This window comes from Cyprinodon variegatus, unplaced genomic scaffold (genome assembly GCF_000732505.1).
Source record: "Cyprinodon variegatus isolate N-32 unplaced genomic scaffold, C_variegatus-1.0 Scaffold371, whole genome shotgun sequence".
NCBI lineage: Eukaryota > Metazoa > Chordata > Actinopteri > Cyprinodontiformes > Cyprinodontidae > Cyprinodon > Cyprinodon variegatus.
Window position 1 is genome coordinate 306,234 of NW_015150824.1, and position 17,471 is coordinate 323,704.

Consider the following 17,471-nt stretch of genomic DNA (forward strand, 5'->3'; position numbering starts at 1 on the left):
TATATATATATATATATATATATATATATATATATATATATATATACATATATCAGCTAAAGTCTCTTATTTAACAGAGTTATTGCACAGGGTATTAAATAGTAATTGCACTTTAATTATTGCACAGGTTATTGCAGTTATAGTGCCACATTGTAAAGTCTGATGGCAGCAGGAATAAATGACCTTCGGTAGCGCTCCTTTTTACAAACAGCGTGTAAAAGTCTCTCACTAAAGGAGCTGCTCGCCTCCTTTACAGTCTTGTGCATCTGGAAGTTACATTATTGATGTTTTGGCATTTTCAGGTGATATGTTATTTAAGGTTATGTGGTTTATCTGTGCTATCTAGCACCCTGATGATAAACCTATAAAATCATCTGATTTTTTTTATATTTTGCTTATTCCCTCTATGATGTTTATGTGTTCAGATAAACACCGGATCTCCAGAGATGACATTGTTGTAGGTCGGATCCTGGGGGAAGGTTTTTTCGGGGAAGTGCATGAAGGAGTTTACAAAAGCCCAGTAAGTTATGTCTTTCATCTGCTTTTCTTTCTAAGCTGCATTTTAGATCTTTATTAATATTAGGGTTCAAATTGTGATTTATCGAATATTTATTTAATCATCAACAAATGTAGTAATCGATCAATCGTTAACTGGAGTATAGACTCTAAAACGAGTAACCCACTTAGAGCAGTAATTATATCAAAATTGTGAAACAAATACATTAACATTTTACATTTAAGATGAAAAAATGTTTTCGTCTGTCAGTCTATTCTATCTAGAACTCCTCAAGTGGAAACGTTTTCCTGTCAACTGGTTTAATTTAATAGCAAATCTTCTTTAAGGAACCTTTGGCTACCCGATTATTAATTGATTAATCGAAAAAATATCTGACATTTTAATCAATTTGCAATGTAATTGTTAGCTGCAGCCCTATTTAATATAGTGAATGCAAAGTAGGAGGATGCTGAAGGTTCATGTGTTTGCAGAGTGGAGAAAGAACACGGGTGGCAATCAAAACATGCAAAGACTGCTCGGGTGACGTGAAGGAGAAGTTTCTAAGTGAAGCTGGTGAGTACGTATGCGGCTAATGCAGTGATTGCTTCCTGAGAACACAGAGAGGGCCCCTGTTACTTACATTATGATTAATGCCCACGTCAAAGCTGACGACTTGACTCAACTTTTAAAACTCCAAGTATAAGAAAACTTCTTTCATTGCTTTTAATGAGGACATTTTATATATTGTGAAAAAGAAGTATGAAAAGAAAAGAGAAACAGCTGAAAGAAAGGAAATTGGAAGTTTACTTTTGGCTTGATTGGACGTTCCGTGTTCTCGATCAGAGAGCCGTCTTTGCTGACTTCCTGTTGCCTGCCTGCGGCTTTGTGCAACAGCTCAGACTGAAACCTGTGGTGACAGCAGGGAAAATCTATACAACACAAAAATAATAAGCCACATTAGAACATTTTTTTTTTCATTCAGGTTTCAAGATTTTTGTAGGGAGGAGTTTGATTACAAAACATATCTAAACACATCTCATGCTGATTTCTATTACCTTATTTTGCTGTAAACGCAAATATATTTTTTGATAATTTTATGTGACACATCAAAACTAGTGGAAATATATGAAAAGGGAAATGAGTGTTTTCAAAAAATATGTCAAACATCTGAAGAGCGCTGCATGTATCAGGATAAAATGGACCTTTATGGAAAAAATGTGTTATGATAACCTCAACACACCGTTGTTTAAGGTGAAACTAGGCAGTGAGAGCATCAATCTGTGGAGGTTCATCTACAGCAGAACGACTCAAAATTTAAATCAGACCATGAATAGTTTAGATCCATGATTATTCAACAGTTAATTCGGCCTAGTCAAAGCCCAGACCTCGTTCTAATTGGGTGGTAAGACTTCAAAGTTAGTTTCTTTTTAAATAAAATGAATGGTAATCCATTCTAATTGAGCTTAAGTCTTTATAATAAGGTTTGAAATATAAAAATATTTGGATTGACGTTAAAGGAAAGCATGCTAGATCCTTTTTTGATTGACAGTTCTATTTCTGCACTTTTTAGAACCAGACACCGCTGGCTATTAACAGGATATCCTGCTGTCCCTCTTTAGATGCAGACTAGTTTATTTGTTTTGTTTTTTTCTACTGCTTGATGTTTCTCTCTCTGTTCTCGTTCTGGCAGGAAATAATAATTAAACTGATCATTATTCCTATGCTTATTCTCATTCATTTCCTATATTAACTGAATTTATTCAGGCTCATACTTTAAATTCTATTCACAATAAATGCATTCAAATGTGGCATTTCTGTGGGCACAAAATGCAATAATCGTCTCATGATGTGTGCTTAGTTATATCATGCTTTATTCTGAATAGAAGCACTTTGAGATACAAAGAGTTGGCAAATTTCACCAAACCAACCATATAAGATGCTAAAAACGCAAAAGTGACTGCCTAGAATAGCCTGACTTATAGAAATACAATTATTAATTACCTTAGATGTACATAAGTCACATCAAATCTATGTCCTTATTATTTATTTTTTTCCTCGATCCACAATATTTATGCGGACGCACTGTATGACTCACAAGGTACATAAAGTGGACACACTGTATGTACTGTATGTCATGTAGTACTGTATGTACTGTACTGTATAGTCGTACAACCTGTTATTTTGATGGTTTATATCTTAGAATAATGGGAAAAAACATATTCGATCTCTCAGATAAACATTGCGTAAAACATGATGGGTGAAGTTTTATTCGTACGATGCCTCTTAACAATAAAATGAAGATAAAATAGGATGTTTGCAAACTTCAAGGACTGGAGTGTCTTGCCACTTTTATACCGTGCTGGTTAATTTGCTTCTCAGCATTCAGTAAAGTTCTTTATAGTCCTGCTAGTGACCTAATGTTTGATTTAGGTGTATCAAAGCAACAGCAAATCAGGGAAACTTAAGTTTGACACCCCAGGTTTAGGTCCTTTGTGTTTTTTGGTTTAAAGGTTTCCTTTCAAGTTTCCAATCCAAGTCACTTTATGATCTTTACGCGTTTTCTTTTAAGCTTCGGCTCTATTCTTTGTTGAGCCGAGTGGGTTTAGTTCACTCAGTTTTTAGTGTCTGGCATAAAAGAGGTGGTTTAGTGCTATGGTTTTAAAATTTGTCATTTATTAAGTGCAGTGAATTCTTCCCAAACCATTTCACCTCCACCTCTGTGCCTGACTGTTAGGATGTTCTTCAGGTAGAAATTCCACAGAATTGATTTGCTTTGAAAATGTGTTTCTTTGTATTTAAAGTTCAGTTTGTGAATTTTCACTTTCATATTTATTCAATTTTAGTTCAAATATTTGGTTTCTTTAAGTCAAACATCCGAGTCCTTTACCTGAGTGGTTATTATATTATCATACCGATATTGAAAGATCAGGAAACGGCCTATTTTTTTGTATAGGATAGAGTTGGCTTTAATTAAATGAAACTCAAAAGGAGAAAAATAATGCTTTAATAGCTTTTCCTTAAGGGCAAAAAACTATATATGTGAAATAAAAATACATCAGACCAACTAGAAAAACATTTTCATTCAGAAATATGGGCTTCATAAAAAGTATGCTTAACACCTGCTTACATGACAAATATGCCTCATCAGCCCATATTCTAATCTACGTGGTTGTACTTGTAGGTAAAATGATCTTATTTACATTTAAGCATTGACATAAGACATGTTGAAGTGATCTGTGTTGATCCCTTTGTTACAGATCTTATGAAAAACCTGGACCACCCTCACATTGTGCGCCTCATCGGAGTCATCGAGTTCGATCCAGTCTGGATTGTCATGGAGCTTTATGAACATGGAGAGGTGTGTCCCTACATTTAAACTGGCTTCCTATCCATCTGATCCGATTAACAAAACCGCTATAGTTGGTCATTGTGAGGTTATCTCCGTCCATTTTGCTAAAATCTATGAATTTGTGTATCTGCAAGCTGGGAAACTACCTTGTGGAGCAGCAGTACATCCTGAGTATAGCAAGGTTAACCCAGTACTGTCTCCAAATCTGCAACGCCTTGGCTTACCTGGAGGGACTCAACATGGTACACAGGTAACCTATCTTCATATCTGCAGCGTTTTAACCACTTAATAAAAATAGTTTTTTAATGCAATAGCATTGACTCAATGGAAAAATAGAAAAAAACCTTAGTAGCTTAGATAGAGAAGGAAAAAATTCAAGATTTAGACACGATTATGCCTAAAATTCTAGATGGAGCTTATTTAATTAGAGCTTTATTTCTCATTTTTGGTGAAAGTCCGGGATCTCTTCATTAGTAATCGAATCCTCCAAAAAATCCACAAAGTGAAATCCAAATGCTAACTAGACTTTTAAGAGGAATAATCTACCATCACATATATAATGAGTACAGTTTGATAAAGAAACAAACATTCAGAGTTAGATAAGGTGGAGGACCTATGATGCTCTGGGCTCATTTCATCAGTTACAACATTTTACCCCGCTTGATATCAAGAAAATTAATTTTTACTCTACTGCAATAAAGCTGTGTTCATTTTATCCACTGAGAGCAAGCATTCTAATAGCAGTTGAGTTAATTTCAACTTTTTTTTTTTTTTAGTACATTTATGTTCTTGTCTCAGTCCTTCTAAAACTGTTTGCGTTTGCAGAGATATAGCAGTCAGAAACATCCTGGTTGCATCTGCTGAATGCGTCAAGCTAGGTGACTTTGGGCTGTCTCGCTACGTTGATGATCAAGAATATTATAAAGGTACATAAACGCACACCTTACCTGCATGTTTATTTGTTTATGCCTCATAACACAATATATGTGTGGCCTTTGTTGGCGTCACCTTCTCTTCCTCTGTGTGCAGCCTCAGTTAGTCGATTACCAATCAAATGGATGGCCCCTGAATCCATCAACTTTAGGCGCTTCACCTCAGCCAGTGACGTCTGGATGTTTGGTGAGAAATTAACTCATCTTCACTCCAATAAATACAAACTTTAAAGGTTTCTATGCATGCAAGGCTACTGTACTATCAAGATCATAACTAAGGAATTACATATTTTCTTTAAACATTGAAAATAAAAAGTGGTTTATAACAACTTAAGCTGCATTTTGCTAAAACTTCCAGAGACGATGAAAGTTATGATCTCTGAAAGGAGAGCATGAAGGAAATCTTACAATGAAATCCAATAAAGGAAATCAACATAAAATAGTAAAACATAAGAGACTTAAACCCCTTCTTTCCTAATGAAAGTTGTCATGCTGTGTCTCGTCATTTATTCTGTTACGTGATAAGCTTTATGGTTCTATACAACTGTGGTAACAGCATGGTCTGAGTGTTTCCTCCCTGCTAGAGCTGTATGATGTGCTTTTGTCATGCTTTACCCTAAAACTGTTTCCTAACCTTTGAGGAAAAGTGCTTTCACATCAAGGTTTGTTTTGTAGGTGAAGAGAAATCAACCATTTTTTTCCTATTTCCTGTACAGATTGTGGCCCAATCCCAAACCGGCCCCTAGGCATTAACACTCCGTTTGCACGTCACACGGAGGGTCCACCACATTAGCCCAAACCACGTAGTGGCTAGGGCCAGTGGAACGTTCAAGCCTGAAATAGCGTCTGCAATTAGCCGCAAGTGTAACAAGGAAACATAAGTTCCAGCGGTTTGCTGGATCTTCATCACACTGACAAAAAAGTCACAAGTATAAGTAAAAAACATAATTAATTCTAAAAGGGAAGGTTGTCTTTGAAATAATTTGATTTGACTGTATACATTTGTTTTAAGAAAGAGGAAAATGTTTTATTTTATGTCACCTTCCGCCACAGAGCTACAGTCAAGCACATGGGACGTCACTGTGTTGCCTCAGCAACGGCTGCTTTATTTTTCTATTGAAGGGAAGAGACCATCCCATTGTCATTTATACCCCTCTACCTTTAATCGAGGCGCCCTCCACAGCTATGAGTGTGACTTTATTGCGAGTGAGACTTGATACTGTACTTGTATTACTAAAAAGTTTGTGGTTAGGGACCGGTTTGGGATTGAGCCTTAGTTTCAAGATCAGTGGTTCTCAATCCTGATCCTCAAGCACGACTGTCTCCTTGGTGCGACACACCTGGGGTGATTAGGGGCTTCTGCAGCTCTTGATGGCTGATGATGAGCTCATGCAATCCTTTGAAGCAGGTGTCCTGCAACAGAGAGACATCTAGAACATGCAGAGCAGGACAGAGAACCACTGGTATAGATGAAATGGCATACTTCAGCATTCTGCCATTTTCTGTGACAAACCAAATCCCATTTCATCGCCAAATCATCTCTGACTCTTCATCACCAACATTAAAGATGCCAGTTTGAAATCTTATTTATCTGATTTATCAGTGGAATTTGCAGATTTAATGATTAGTCTAGTTCATTTTTCTGGTATCTATTTAAAAATGATAAAAAAAAAAAAAAACTTCAGGTTTTAGAGACCCACATAAGAGTTAGGATAATCTTTTTTCATTTATTTTTTTAAATAATCCTACCCCGCGTTAGCTATAAAAAATGACTCCCAACAAGGGAAAAGGTATTTCAACTTACCTAAATAAAATATGTACCCCTACCATGTTTTTTTTGTTTGATTTTTTTTTACTTAATGTGAAATTTTCAACATGTTTAGGCACATAAATGTTTAAGTGTGAAGGGGAAGGAAACTAAAACATATTTAACAGCTGCAAAAGTGGTGCATAGTTCAGACTAAAACCCTTTTCTCTGACACACCAAGTTTAGCTCAGGAAACACTGGTCTATGCAATATTGTAAACATGAAAGACTTCCCACAAACCCTGATACATCCTGTGGCCATCAGCAAACAAAGTAAACCTTCCCCTGCTGACCCACATTAAATTGGTCTAGCTGATCTATTATTGTTGGATTTTCAAACCAATCATCTATGGGTCTTTTCCGTACTTTCAAACCCATCTTCTACATTGAGAATTGGTCTTTTGGATAATCATTGCATAGTGTAACGTACGTGATCGGCTCCAGTTGTCTGTATCCATCATACGTTCCTTTTTGATAAAGCTTATAGTTAAAAAAAGACTGATATGTGCTTAGCCGCTGTGAAAGTAGAGAGGTAGGTGGGGGTAGAGCATTAACAACCCGATATGGCCGGTGAGAATTTCAGTTCGCACAGACGTTCTCCTTGGCTCTACCTTGGCCACACTGTGGCTCTACCTTTCTTATACCTCATCAAAAATACTTAGGTTATCCTGAGCTATTTTCTTCATTTGTGCTGCTATAGGCTTAGACTGCTGGAGGACATAGGGACCCCATTTCTTCACTGTATTCTCCCATTTTGCAGTAATTGTTTGTTAAATCTCTAATGTTATGCTCTCTCTTCCTTTTCTCATCATACAGTAATAGCTTCGTCCGGTGTGTTCCTGTTTGGCTGTGACTCCAGTTATGCTGCTGCCACCAACACCTTTGTTTTTGCATGTTAGAGCTTGGCCTGTTTTTCAGTGCAATCTTGTTTCTCTCACTGTGACTAACTAACATCTGGCTGTGTGCTTCCTGGAATGGGCCGCCTGTGGAGCTGGTTTACAGTTGCCTACTGTATCTCTGCTTCTTTTTCTATGTCTGCTTCTGTCTCCTTGAGCCCCAGTCAGCCTCTGGAGATGGCCGCTCACACTCAGCCTGGTTCTGCTGGAGGTTTCTTCCTGTTAGAAGGGAGTTTTTCCTCTCCACCGTCGCTACAAGCATGCGTGGTGTGAGGGATTGCCCTCGAGTCAATGATTTGATGCAATCAACTGGTTTTCCTTAGATAGGAAACTTTTGATCAGTTTGACTGTACGATCTGATTGAATTGTCTCCATAAGGTGCCTCAAGATGACCTGTGTAATGAATTGGCGCTATATAAATAAACTGACTTGAATTGTATTGTTGCTAGGTTATACACCTTCTGAGAAGGTGTATAACCTAGCAACTTTGTTGAGACGAGTGGGTTTAGGTCACTTGGTTTTAAACCTAGCAACTAACTTGGAAAGTCAAACCGTATACTTCTGCTTCTTTAACTATGGTCGTCTCTTTAATCAGGAGTGTGTGTCTGGGAGATCTTCTCGATGGCCCAGCAGCCGTTCTCCTGGCTGGAAAACGGACAGGTGATCAACCTGCTGGAGTCGGGGACTCGGCTCGGCAAACCCCAGAAGTGCCCTCCCACCATCTACAGCCTGCTTACCCGCTGTTGGTCCTACGAGCCGCACAGCCGTCCCACCTTCAGAGATCTCGTCCTCTCCTTCAGGTGCAAACTCACAAATCCTCCTATCTGTGCCTCATTAGCAGTTCATTTATATTCAGCATCAAGAGTTTTAAAGTTTCCTGTTTTGACAGAGAAATTCACAAGATGGAGCTGGAACAGGAAACAGACTTTAGAAGAGTAAGGTCACACTCTCTGTCTTGCACCTTAGAGACCGGCCGCACAGAGCCTCCACCAAAGGTACCAAATTTATCAACCATGTCAACATGAATAATTGTTGGTAGGAAATGTTTACTCAAACGGCATCACAGCTTATTGCATGAAAGTACCTTTAAATTAGACTGCTTTTAAATGTCTGACACTTTATCATTTTGGTGCTGCCTGTTTTAGAAAGAAAAAGAAATAGCTGTGGTTGCATTACCTAAAATGTTAGGTACTTTTCTTAAATTCTTTATAAAATAATGTTCATGAAAAGAGCATTTTTTTTTTCCAGATTTTCCATTATCCTCTGTTCATATCAGATTTGTTCAACATTAAAGATCAGTTTTCTTTCTCTGCTTCTTTATTATCATCAGCCCTCCAGAAATCATGGTAACACCCTTGCCCGTAAAAAGGTAAGCAAACATGCACAAGCAAAAAAAATCTAAATTCCTTGCATACAGACTTTTACTGTGCACTATACTCTATAGATATTTAAACTCTAGGTAAAGTTGTGCATTACAGTGCCGTAAAAATTGTATACTGTAGCTGAAATCTGGGAGATGTTTTTGAATCTCTATTTTTATATTTTTTAAATAAAATCGATCAAATTATTATTCCAAGTGTTAACTATTGTCAGATTTATGAATATATGTATTCGAATTATGTTCTAAGGCCATTAGAAGAGAAATAGCCCAGGGCATAAAAGATCCTTTACTATACTTAACAGTGTTCAAGTAGTGCTTTTAAATGATTTCTCTTCCGTCTTATTCTCTACCTACCTAGAATATTCATGGACAAAATGCTAATTTTTAGGGCCCAATCTTGATAAGGGTTGCGTAAACAAAAACACATGAAAACTTTTTAGCAAGTGCAAAGCTGATCTTCATACCAGGCGCAAGTACATAACCAGAGCTGCAATAATCAATAATAAACCAATCTTTTTCATGTGTTTCATCTGGGATGTCCGAATCACAACAGTGATAAATGCAAAGAACAGTTATAAATACACAGAAAATGATCAAACCATTAAACTAATTGCAGGGGCAGTTCGAAAGTTAGGTGCAAACTTACATGTGAAAATGTCATTGTGGCCACAGCGACACAGAAAAGAGAGAGAGAGTCTTTGTGCATGTCATCATATTTAGACTTTCACAAATAGCAAAAGTAAAATAGTATTACAAAAGAAAAAGATCAGTGGTGCAGGAAGCAAACAATGTTTATGCAATTAAACGAAAATTCGTAAAAGTTTTTTTTTCTCTCTCTCTGTTTTCTTTGGCTGGATCCACACAATGAACTGTTATGTTGTATTTTAGTTATTATGGACATAAACTGGTCTTTAATATTTTGGTCAAATGGGCGTGAGTAGTTGATTGACACAGTAAAGGCCATCATATGCTCATCTATTGCACCTTGTGTCATACCGATAACAGAAAATGCACCAGCATGCAAAAGGGGAAGGAGGAGGAAAGCAGAATGCGTTATATAAATTAGATGTATCATGCAAATTTTTATTTTTTTGTATCATCTCACTGCCTTAGATCAGTGTACGAAAATTCGACACATACAGCTTTCCGACAGTGAAACAGCAGCAGCTTAGCAGTGAAATGAACATTTCCATTTATTAAATGAAGCAGTGATCAGAATATAAACAGTGTAGGAGAGACATGGTGCAAAAGGCATTGATGTGGAAGATTCAGAGCAGTGCAAAAAATAAAGAGACATGGAGCAAAATGCAGTAGAAATACTGAGTTGAGTTTTATTTTGAAGATACACCCTGTGGTGCAAAGTCTAATGTTTAAAGTGTGATGCTGTCTCGATTTGTAACCTGATTGGAGTTTTCAACGGTTCCACAGTCTGATGGCAGTGGGAGGAAAAAACTGTTACAGAATGTGCTGGTTCTGTGTCGAATGTTGCGAGGGCAGAAAGGGGAACTGTCCATGGTGGGGTTGTGAGGGGTCGCTGATGATGTTACAGGCTCGGGAACAATTATTTTGTTATATACTTCTCATGGAGTATGTATCAGCCTTAAGTCTGACCGTGGTTTTGTCTGGAAGTTTCTGACAGACAGATGTCTAAGCGGGGATCTGTTAAATTCAGCTTTTACTCCGACAAGTAGGTTGTTAAAAAGGTGTTTTTAGTACCATGTCAGCCAAGGTTTTTTCCCCGATTCATGCTTAGGCAGTAAAAGAGACTCATAGCTCAATTTTAAATTCCCTGGGATATTATATCTTACACATCTGTACCAAAGGAAAAATAATAGTCAATAACATAGCATGGTACAAGTAATGCCAAATAAAGAAAAGGACAGGAAAACAAAAGCTTAATGAAAAAAAAAGAATATGCAAAATAGTTTCTGAGAAAATGAACAAGAGTGTGGTAAACCATGCGAGGTTTGAAGATGTGCAGTGGAGATTAAAATCATCTTTTCAAATGCTGTGGCGTATCTGTTGTGTCTGCACGTTTTTTAGGTTCCGGAGAAAGATGGCAGGAATCTGTGGGCGAAAGAGCAAGTGGAAGACACTTTGCAAAGACAGAGGAGAGAGATGCTGATGGACAAAGAGTGGCTGGAGCAAGAGGAGAGGCAACTGGTGAGGGATGCTTCTCACTAAAACATACACTTGCCTCCTTATTGGGTGTGAAACACACAGAGACGAACTGATCACCACCATGATACACATATTTTAAGAAGAAATAGTTTTTTTTCACACAGAAGCTTCATGTTGGTTCCTTTTTTGTCTTTCGTTAATAGGATCCTTTTGTGAGACAAGATTCACAAACCAAGGTACATCTTGTTCTCCTTCTCTACCATTTTTACTAGCTGGTGGAAAATGAAACCATCTATTTTTAGCAGTGGTACTGTTATAAATGGTTTATAAACCAATTCACACAAGTTGTCACTTTATGAGGTAAAATATATAATTCACATTAACTAATGATTGGTTACGACCCCTTAGCAAGTTGCAGAACCACAATATGCTGTTTGTGGCCATCAATAAGGCCCTGGCAAGTACTTACTAGATGAGTTGTTAAAGCCCATTTTAGCACAGAGGTTTTCCTGGAAGAGATATAACTTCAACAAGCTTAAGAACAGATTCATTATAGAAGGTATTTCTGTTCCAAACCAAGAGCAGATGTGTTGTAGATTACTACTAGCTGTTGATTTAGTCCACTGCTTTCATTATTTTATCAACTTCCTGATACAAAGCAGAACCACAGCATAACCAAAGCTTCCTCAACCATGCCTAGCAGATTTAACTGTGCTTTTAAGGACTAAAAGATGTAACTTAACTCCCCCAAATATAATTCACATCCTTGTGGCTATGCTATTCAAGCTTTAACCTATATATTGCAAGGTCCAATGCAATTTCATCTAGATAATTTCAATTTCCATGGACTACATTTTCTCTGATGAACTTCCTAGACTTTGTGGAGGATTTTCAGTTCATCCCTGTAATTATTTAGGGCAGGCATGTCCAAAGTCGGTCCTCAATGGAGCACAGCTGATTGCCTGATTTAGGGTATGCAATGAAAGGACAATATTGGAAGTTGTCAGGGTTTAGTTGTGGTTTGGAGGACCCAAATGCAGAGGCAGAGGCTGAGGAGATCTCTTGGGAGTTTTAATGGGGCAAAACAGTAAACAAAGGCAGGGATCCAAAAATGCAACTAATAATAAAAAGGCAAACCAGAACAGAGGAGACATCTGGGGAAAACCAAACACGAGGAGCCAGGAGGAGACGAGGAACGTGGACAACAGCATGGGAGGACAGCAAAGACAAGGAACCAACAAAGAGTGAGAGCAGAGGGAGAACATATATAGGAGACAGAAACAAAGGGAGGGCTAACGAGCAGACAAGGAACAGGTGTGAGAGGAGACAACGAGGGAGCCAAGGGGAAAGGAACATACACACACAAGAGGGCAAAAGAGGACAACAGAAAAACTTGAGAACTAATATAAATCTAGAAATACAACAAAACTGGAATTAGGCTAATAAATCTAGAAAACAAGGAGCAAAGAAAAGAACAGCAGAACCACGACCATGACAGAAGTAAGGGGCAAAAATGGCAAAATTGGATTTTCTCAACTTTCTGTGACACAAAAGTCAGCTTGTAAGATGGAAACATCAGTTTTCACAGATGTTTGGTCTAAATAGGTTCATATCCAGCTCAGAGATATACTTTAGTGAGATGAAATCCAATAGTGAATGTTTATTTTTGTGTTTTATTCATCACTGAGCAGATTGGTTTGGCTGAGAGTAAAGTTAAGCTTTATAACTAATGTATTACTAGAGAGCTTTGTGTAAAAATGTAAAGGAAAAAAAAATACTTTAATTTCCTCCTTCTGATCTATTTCCAGCTTCCGGAAAAAAGGCCCCAAAACGGTGAGTCCAGATCATACATTTTGATCTTTTCTAATGCCTCCGACAGTAAAATGGAAAGATAGAGCCCTAATTTAAATTTTGGGGATTTTAAATACAGTTTTTGTATTTTTAGTTTGTTATAAAAATGTATATATTTCAAAAAAGAAGTTTTAAGATGCATTTATCAAAGATGTATAACAAAAAAAAAACATATGATACTATCATTTAGAGAAAAATGGATTAAATCTAGATAAGGAACTGCTTGAATCTATAAGGACATCTATAACAATAAAAAAAAAGGCTTATTTCTATACCTTAATCTGGGTTCTGCAACCTGCCACTACTTAGGGCATACATGGTGGCTCTGAATATTTTACTCTTTTTTTGTGTGTGTGTCCTGAGTGAATTTTTTTCTTAATGCCAGAAAGAGCCAAACAGATTTTACTCTCACAAGTGGAGCATCATCGCTCTCACTATAGTGCTCTGCTTGATTTATATGTGTAAAAAGTTTTATTATGATTTATGTAGGGAATAATTCATGTTACAGGGTTTCTGTAGGTCATTAAAAATCATTAACAGTCATTAAATTATTATTTTTTTAAATTAAGGCCTTAATTGGCTTTAAAATTCATTAAATGTGTTTATTGTGGCATTTAAAATGCTTCATTAAAAAAAATGTTTATAAAACAGACATATTATATCATGATATATTTGTGTGGAACTGCTTCCGGTTGATCGCAAAGCTCTATGTTCAGAAAAGAAGCTTGAGTCGGAGAAAAAGCTAAAAAATGGGGGGGGAAACTAATTTCAACAAAAGTGGCTGGAAAACGAGGAATTCAGGACATGGCTGCAGCCTGTCGACTGGTACCTGTTGGTGGCATCAAAATTATCTCTAAGAGCAGTAAAAGAGCCTTAAAAAGCATTAAGTTAGAGTTATTCATTCCTGTATAAACCCTGTGTTATGTGGACATCACAAAAGGAAAAGGAGAGAAGGTGAGAGAAGGAGAAGACAAAAGAGATAATGACAAAACATCGTTTTCATCACCTTAAAAGAGAGATATAAAAAGAGATATATATTTGACTCAAGTAATAGTAATTGTAAATAAAAAACTGAGCATAGTTCTGAGAGTTTGTCATATTTATTGTAACTTAAAACAGGGAAAAAAACATCGTTGAGTTTGTGGTTCTTTAAATTGATCAAAAAACAAAACATTTGTCACATTTGTTGAATTTATTCAATTAATGAAATGACTGTTTCTGTATTTTTTAACAGCTAGCAACTATTAATCTTAATCAAATTATCATTTCAATCATTTTTTTTTTTTTCTTGAAGAGTGGTTCTTATTAAGGGATGATGGCATAAATCCCTCTCTGGATTGATTACAGTTGCTGATCCTTACACTATATGTATCTGTATTGCATTAATTTTTCTTTAACTCTTTTTTTTTGTTCCCATTTGATTTTTGTTGCATTACAGAGACAGACCTCAGTGTATTTTAATGGTCTTTGGTGTGATAGAAAAAAAAAAGAAAAAAAAGTGGTACGCATGATGAGGAGGAAGGATTCAGCACCCTTTGCTCCGATACTCCCAAATAAAATCCAGTGCTCTCAACTATCTTAATTAATGAGCAAACAGAGTCATGAGGATAAAGAAACATGGCCAAAATATCAGGGAGTTTTACAGAAATATAGAGTTTGGTAATAGGATAATATGACAAAGTAGGAAGCGCTAACTGTAACACATCCAAACAGAAGACGTCAAAAATCTAGTAGGGAGAATCCATCAATTGGGCTCCATTAGTTGGTGAATTCTACAAACATGGCCTCTCTAAAAAGGCAAAAAACTAAGCTAGAGTATTTTTCAGAAAATGTCACAGGGGGCTTCCAATGTGGAAGAAGGGGTTCTACATCCCAGTAATCGTTCCATTCCCCATAAAACATGGTGGTGGCAGTGTCATGCTGTTGGGAAGCACTGTTTGAACAGGAAGGCTGTAAAAACAGGTTGAGAAGATGGACCATTCTGAGAGGAAAACAAGGGCTCCAGAAGACAACACTGAATAGCTAAATAAGACACACTTAAAAATATATTTTCTATTTTGTTTATTCAGAATTTGGGCCGTTTTGCTCAGAATTATTTTTGTTTCAAGATGTGCAAAGCCTGTAGATACAATCAAAACAATTTCCAGAGATTTCTGAGTAAAACGGTTTAAAAATCCAAAGATCCCAATAAAATATATTTAAATTTACAGTTAAAACATTGCAAAGATGTGACTCAGTTAAGGAGTTAGTGAAACTTTTGCACATTTAAAAACTAACATAAAAAAGAAACTTTCCATGCCGTTGAGATTTTATTTAAAATACTTTTTTTATGTGTCAGGTCCCCCAGAGAAACCACCGATGCCTCCAGCTGCCTCACAGGTAAAATCTCTTTCACCTGACAGCTCATATATTAACCAATAATCTGTTTTCTTTATTTGGCAAATTAATTGAGATTGCCTTTATGCTGTAATGATAAAATGCATACACTTGGTCTTGCCCTTGCAGCCTCGGCCCACAGCTGAACTGGACCGGTCTGGAGACGAGGTCTATACTGCCGTCATGGCCATGGTGAAGCAGGTGGTGCAGCTGAAGAATGACGTCAACACGCTTCCTGCCTCGGAGTATCCCACCGCCGTCAAGGTACACCCAATTATGCGTCTTGGTTAATCCATACTCCTCATCAGCATGAGTATATCATACAATCGAGTGCTAATGAAGATTCTCAGCCATCCAGGTCATAGTCATTCCAAAAAAGTAAAACAAAAATAATAATCCACTGAACTTTCTCGCATCCAGGAATGTTTTTCTCAATTTAAAATGTCCAAATTAGCGTTGAGTTCGAGGCTTTATAGAGTGGACCAAATCAACACCTTAGGAAACATGCAAATTAAACCAGAATAACAAGTCTTAGGAATGGGGAGCCATCTGAGTTCTTTGTTAGCCTGCAATACCAAATACGGGCCTACGCCTCTGAAAGGGGGTTGTTAGGGGCAATTGTTGGCCTGGCTGAACAGGCGAGATGTTTTGGGCACCCGTATGGCGTTGGGGGTTGCAATGATGCCCTATGGGTCATACCTGTTCTTCTGGTTCAATTTGCATGTTTTCTAAGCCAAAGCAAGGTTTTAGGCTTCTATATAAAGCTTTGAACTCATGCCAATTCTGACATTTTGATTTGAAAAAGCTTCCTGGATTGGAAGAGAAAAGTCTTCAAACAAAGTCCAGTCGATTATTTTTTTTTTTTTTAAACTTTTTTTGGAAAAACATTAAATTGGTGCACTAAATCATCATCTTATTCCTAAATGTGTTCAACACTGTCTGCAGGCTGTAGGAATCACTCTGCGCAGCCTGATTCAGAAGGTTGATGAGATTCTGCCATCTCTGCATTGTTCCATCACCACAGAGGTAAGCAACTCACACCTCTTCATTCCGACCTCTCATCTATTAAACCTGTCTGCTGTCATTTCAACAGCTACAGTCTGGTTTTCCTTTGGGCGATGGTCACCTTTACTATGATAAGTACTTTAAGAAAAGGAGGTTTCGCTTTGTGCTGTAAGCATGAAGGTGCCACAACTGTCTATTCTTAGCTAAGTGGAAATAAACATGCAAAGTGATACTTATGTTCCTCAACTAAATGTTAATTCTGAATAAAAACAGTTCTCTCTTCTCTTAAGTAAGTGAATGTAAAGAACTCAAATAGGGGGATATTTCATGAGACAATTGTCATTGGTCATCTTAAGACTCTTTCATGAGAACCAAAATATCAAGTGAGAAATCTCGGGGTAATCATGGACTCAGACCTGAATTTCAACTGCCATATTGAGTCCATTACATCAGTGGTCTATTACCATCTAAAAAACATTACTAAAATAAGAACATAGTGTCTAAAACAGACTTGGAGAGATGAATCCATGCATTTGTCTTCTGCAGGTTAGATTATTGTAACGGCCGGTCCTCTGGCTGTTCCTAACAAGCGGTTAGACAACAGCAGTTTATCCAAAACGCTGCTGCTCGGGTCTTGACCAGAACCAGGAAATACAACCATATAGTCCAGTGCTGTGGTCTCTAGACCTTTGGATTGATTTTTATTTATTTATTTATTTTTTTTACTTAATTGAACTGAAAAAGACCAAGTTGGAGGAAAAGACTGCATTAGTTGAAGCGATTGTAAGTCTTTGCAAAAAGGTTGCTACATTTTTGTGTCTTAAATAAATGTGAATGTTTTTTTCAAAACTTAAAGTTAAAGGAAAAACTCTTAATACTAGCTATTAATTATTGTTTAATTGTTTAAAGGTAATGCACATGCACAACCCTGTACCCGCTCCTGAGAGGGAACATGTAATTTTTTACATGTAAATTCGTGCGAGAGCATGCACAATCCCATTTCTCCTCATGCATGCTCTGTTTAAAATTTGTTGTTCTCATAGATCATACAGGCTTACTGTTCCGGAACGTCCGTCCTAACCCCTAAATCCCTCAATCACTATATAGAGCAGGGACTATATAGTGGACTTAATAGTGAACTCAGTTAACTTACCGGGCATGTAACTCCTCCTCCACTTCACAATGCCTGCGCCATCTTTTTTATTAGTCGCCAGCAAATCCCATAATGCTTTGCATTCCAGGATATATATATATATAT

General features: G+C 37.1%; 1 protein-coding gene across 2 annotated transcripts in view; it reads left to right on the forward strand.

Annotated features, from left to right (window-relative positions):
* LOC107092212 (protein-tyrosine kinase 2-beta-like) overlaps positions 1-17,471 on the forward strand; it is a 34,247-nt gene that overhangs the window by 15,385 nt on the left and 1,391 nt on the right. The window contains exons 14-28 of one of the 2 annotated variants that reach the window (XM_015386544.1): positions 426-520; positions 988-1,069; positions 3,754-3,854; positions 3,980-4,095; positions 4,671-4,771; positions 4,875-4,964; positions 8,075-8,279; positions 8,369-8,474; positions 8,810-8,848; positions 10,904-11,023; positions 11,185-11,217; positions 12,790-12,814; positions 15,171-15,211; positions 15,338-15,472; positions 16,154-16,234. In XM_015386544.1, coding sequence (XP_015242030.1) covers positions 426-520; positions 988-1,069; positions 3,754-3,854; positions 3,980-4,095; positions 4,671-4,771; positions 4,875-4,964; positions 8,075-8,279; positions 8,369-8,474; positions 8,810-8,848; positions 10,904-11,023; positions 11,185-11,217; positions 12,790-12,814; positions 15,171-15,211; positions 15,338-15,472; positions 16,154-16,234 — 1,370 coding nt within the window. Of the gene's footprint in view, positions 1-425; positions 521-987; positions 1,070-3,753; positions 3,855-3,979; positions 4,096-4,670; positions 4,772-4,874; positions 4,965-8,074; positions 8,280-8,368; positions 8,475-8,809; positions 8,849-10,903; positions 11,024-11,184; positions 11,966-12,789; positions 12,815-15,170; positions 15,212-15,337; positions 15,473-16,153; positions 16,235-17,471 lie in introns of those variants that run through there. The other variant, XM_015386543.1, reaches the window with a different exon arrangement.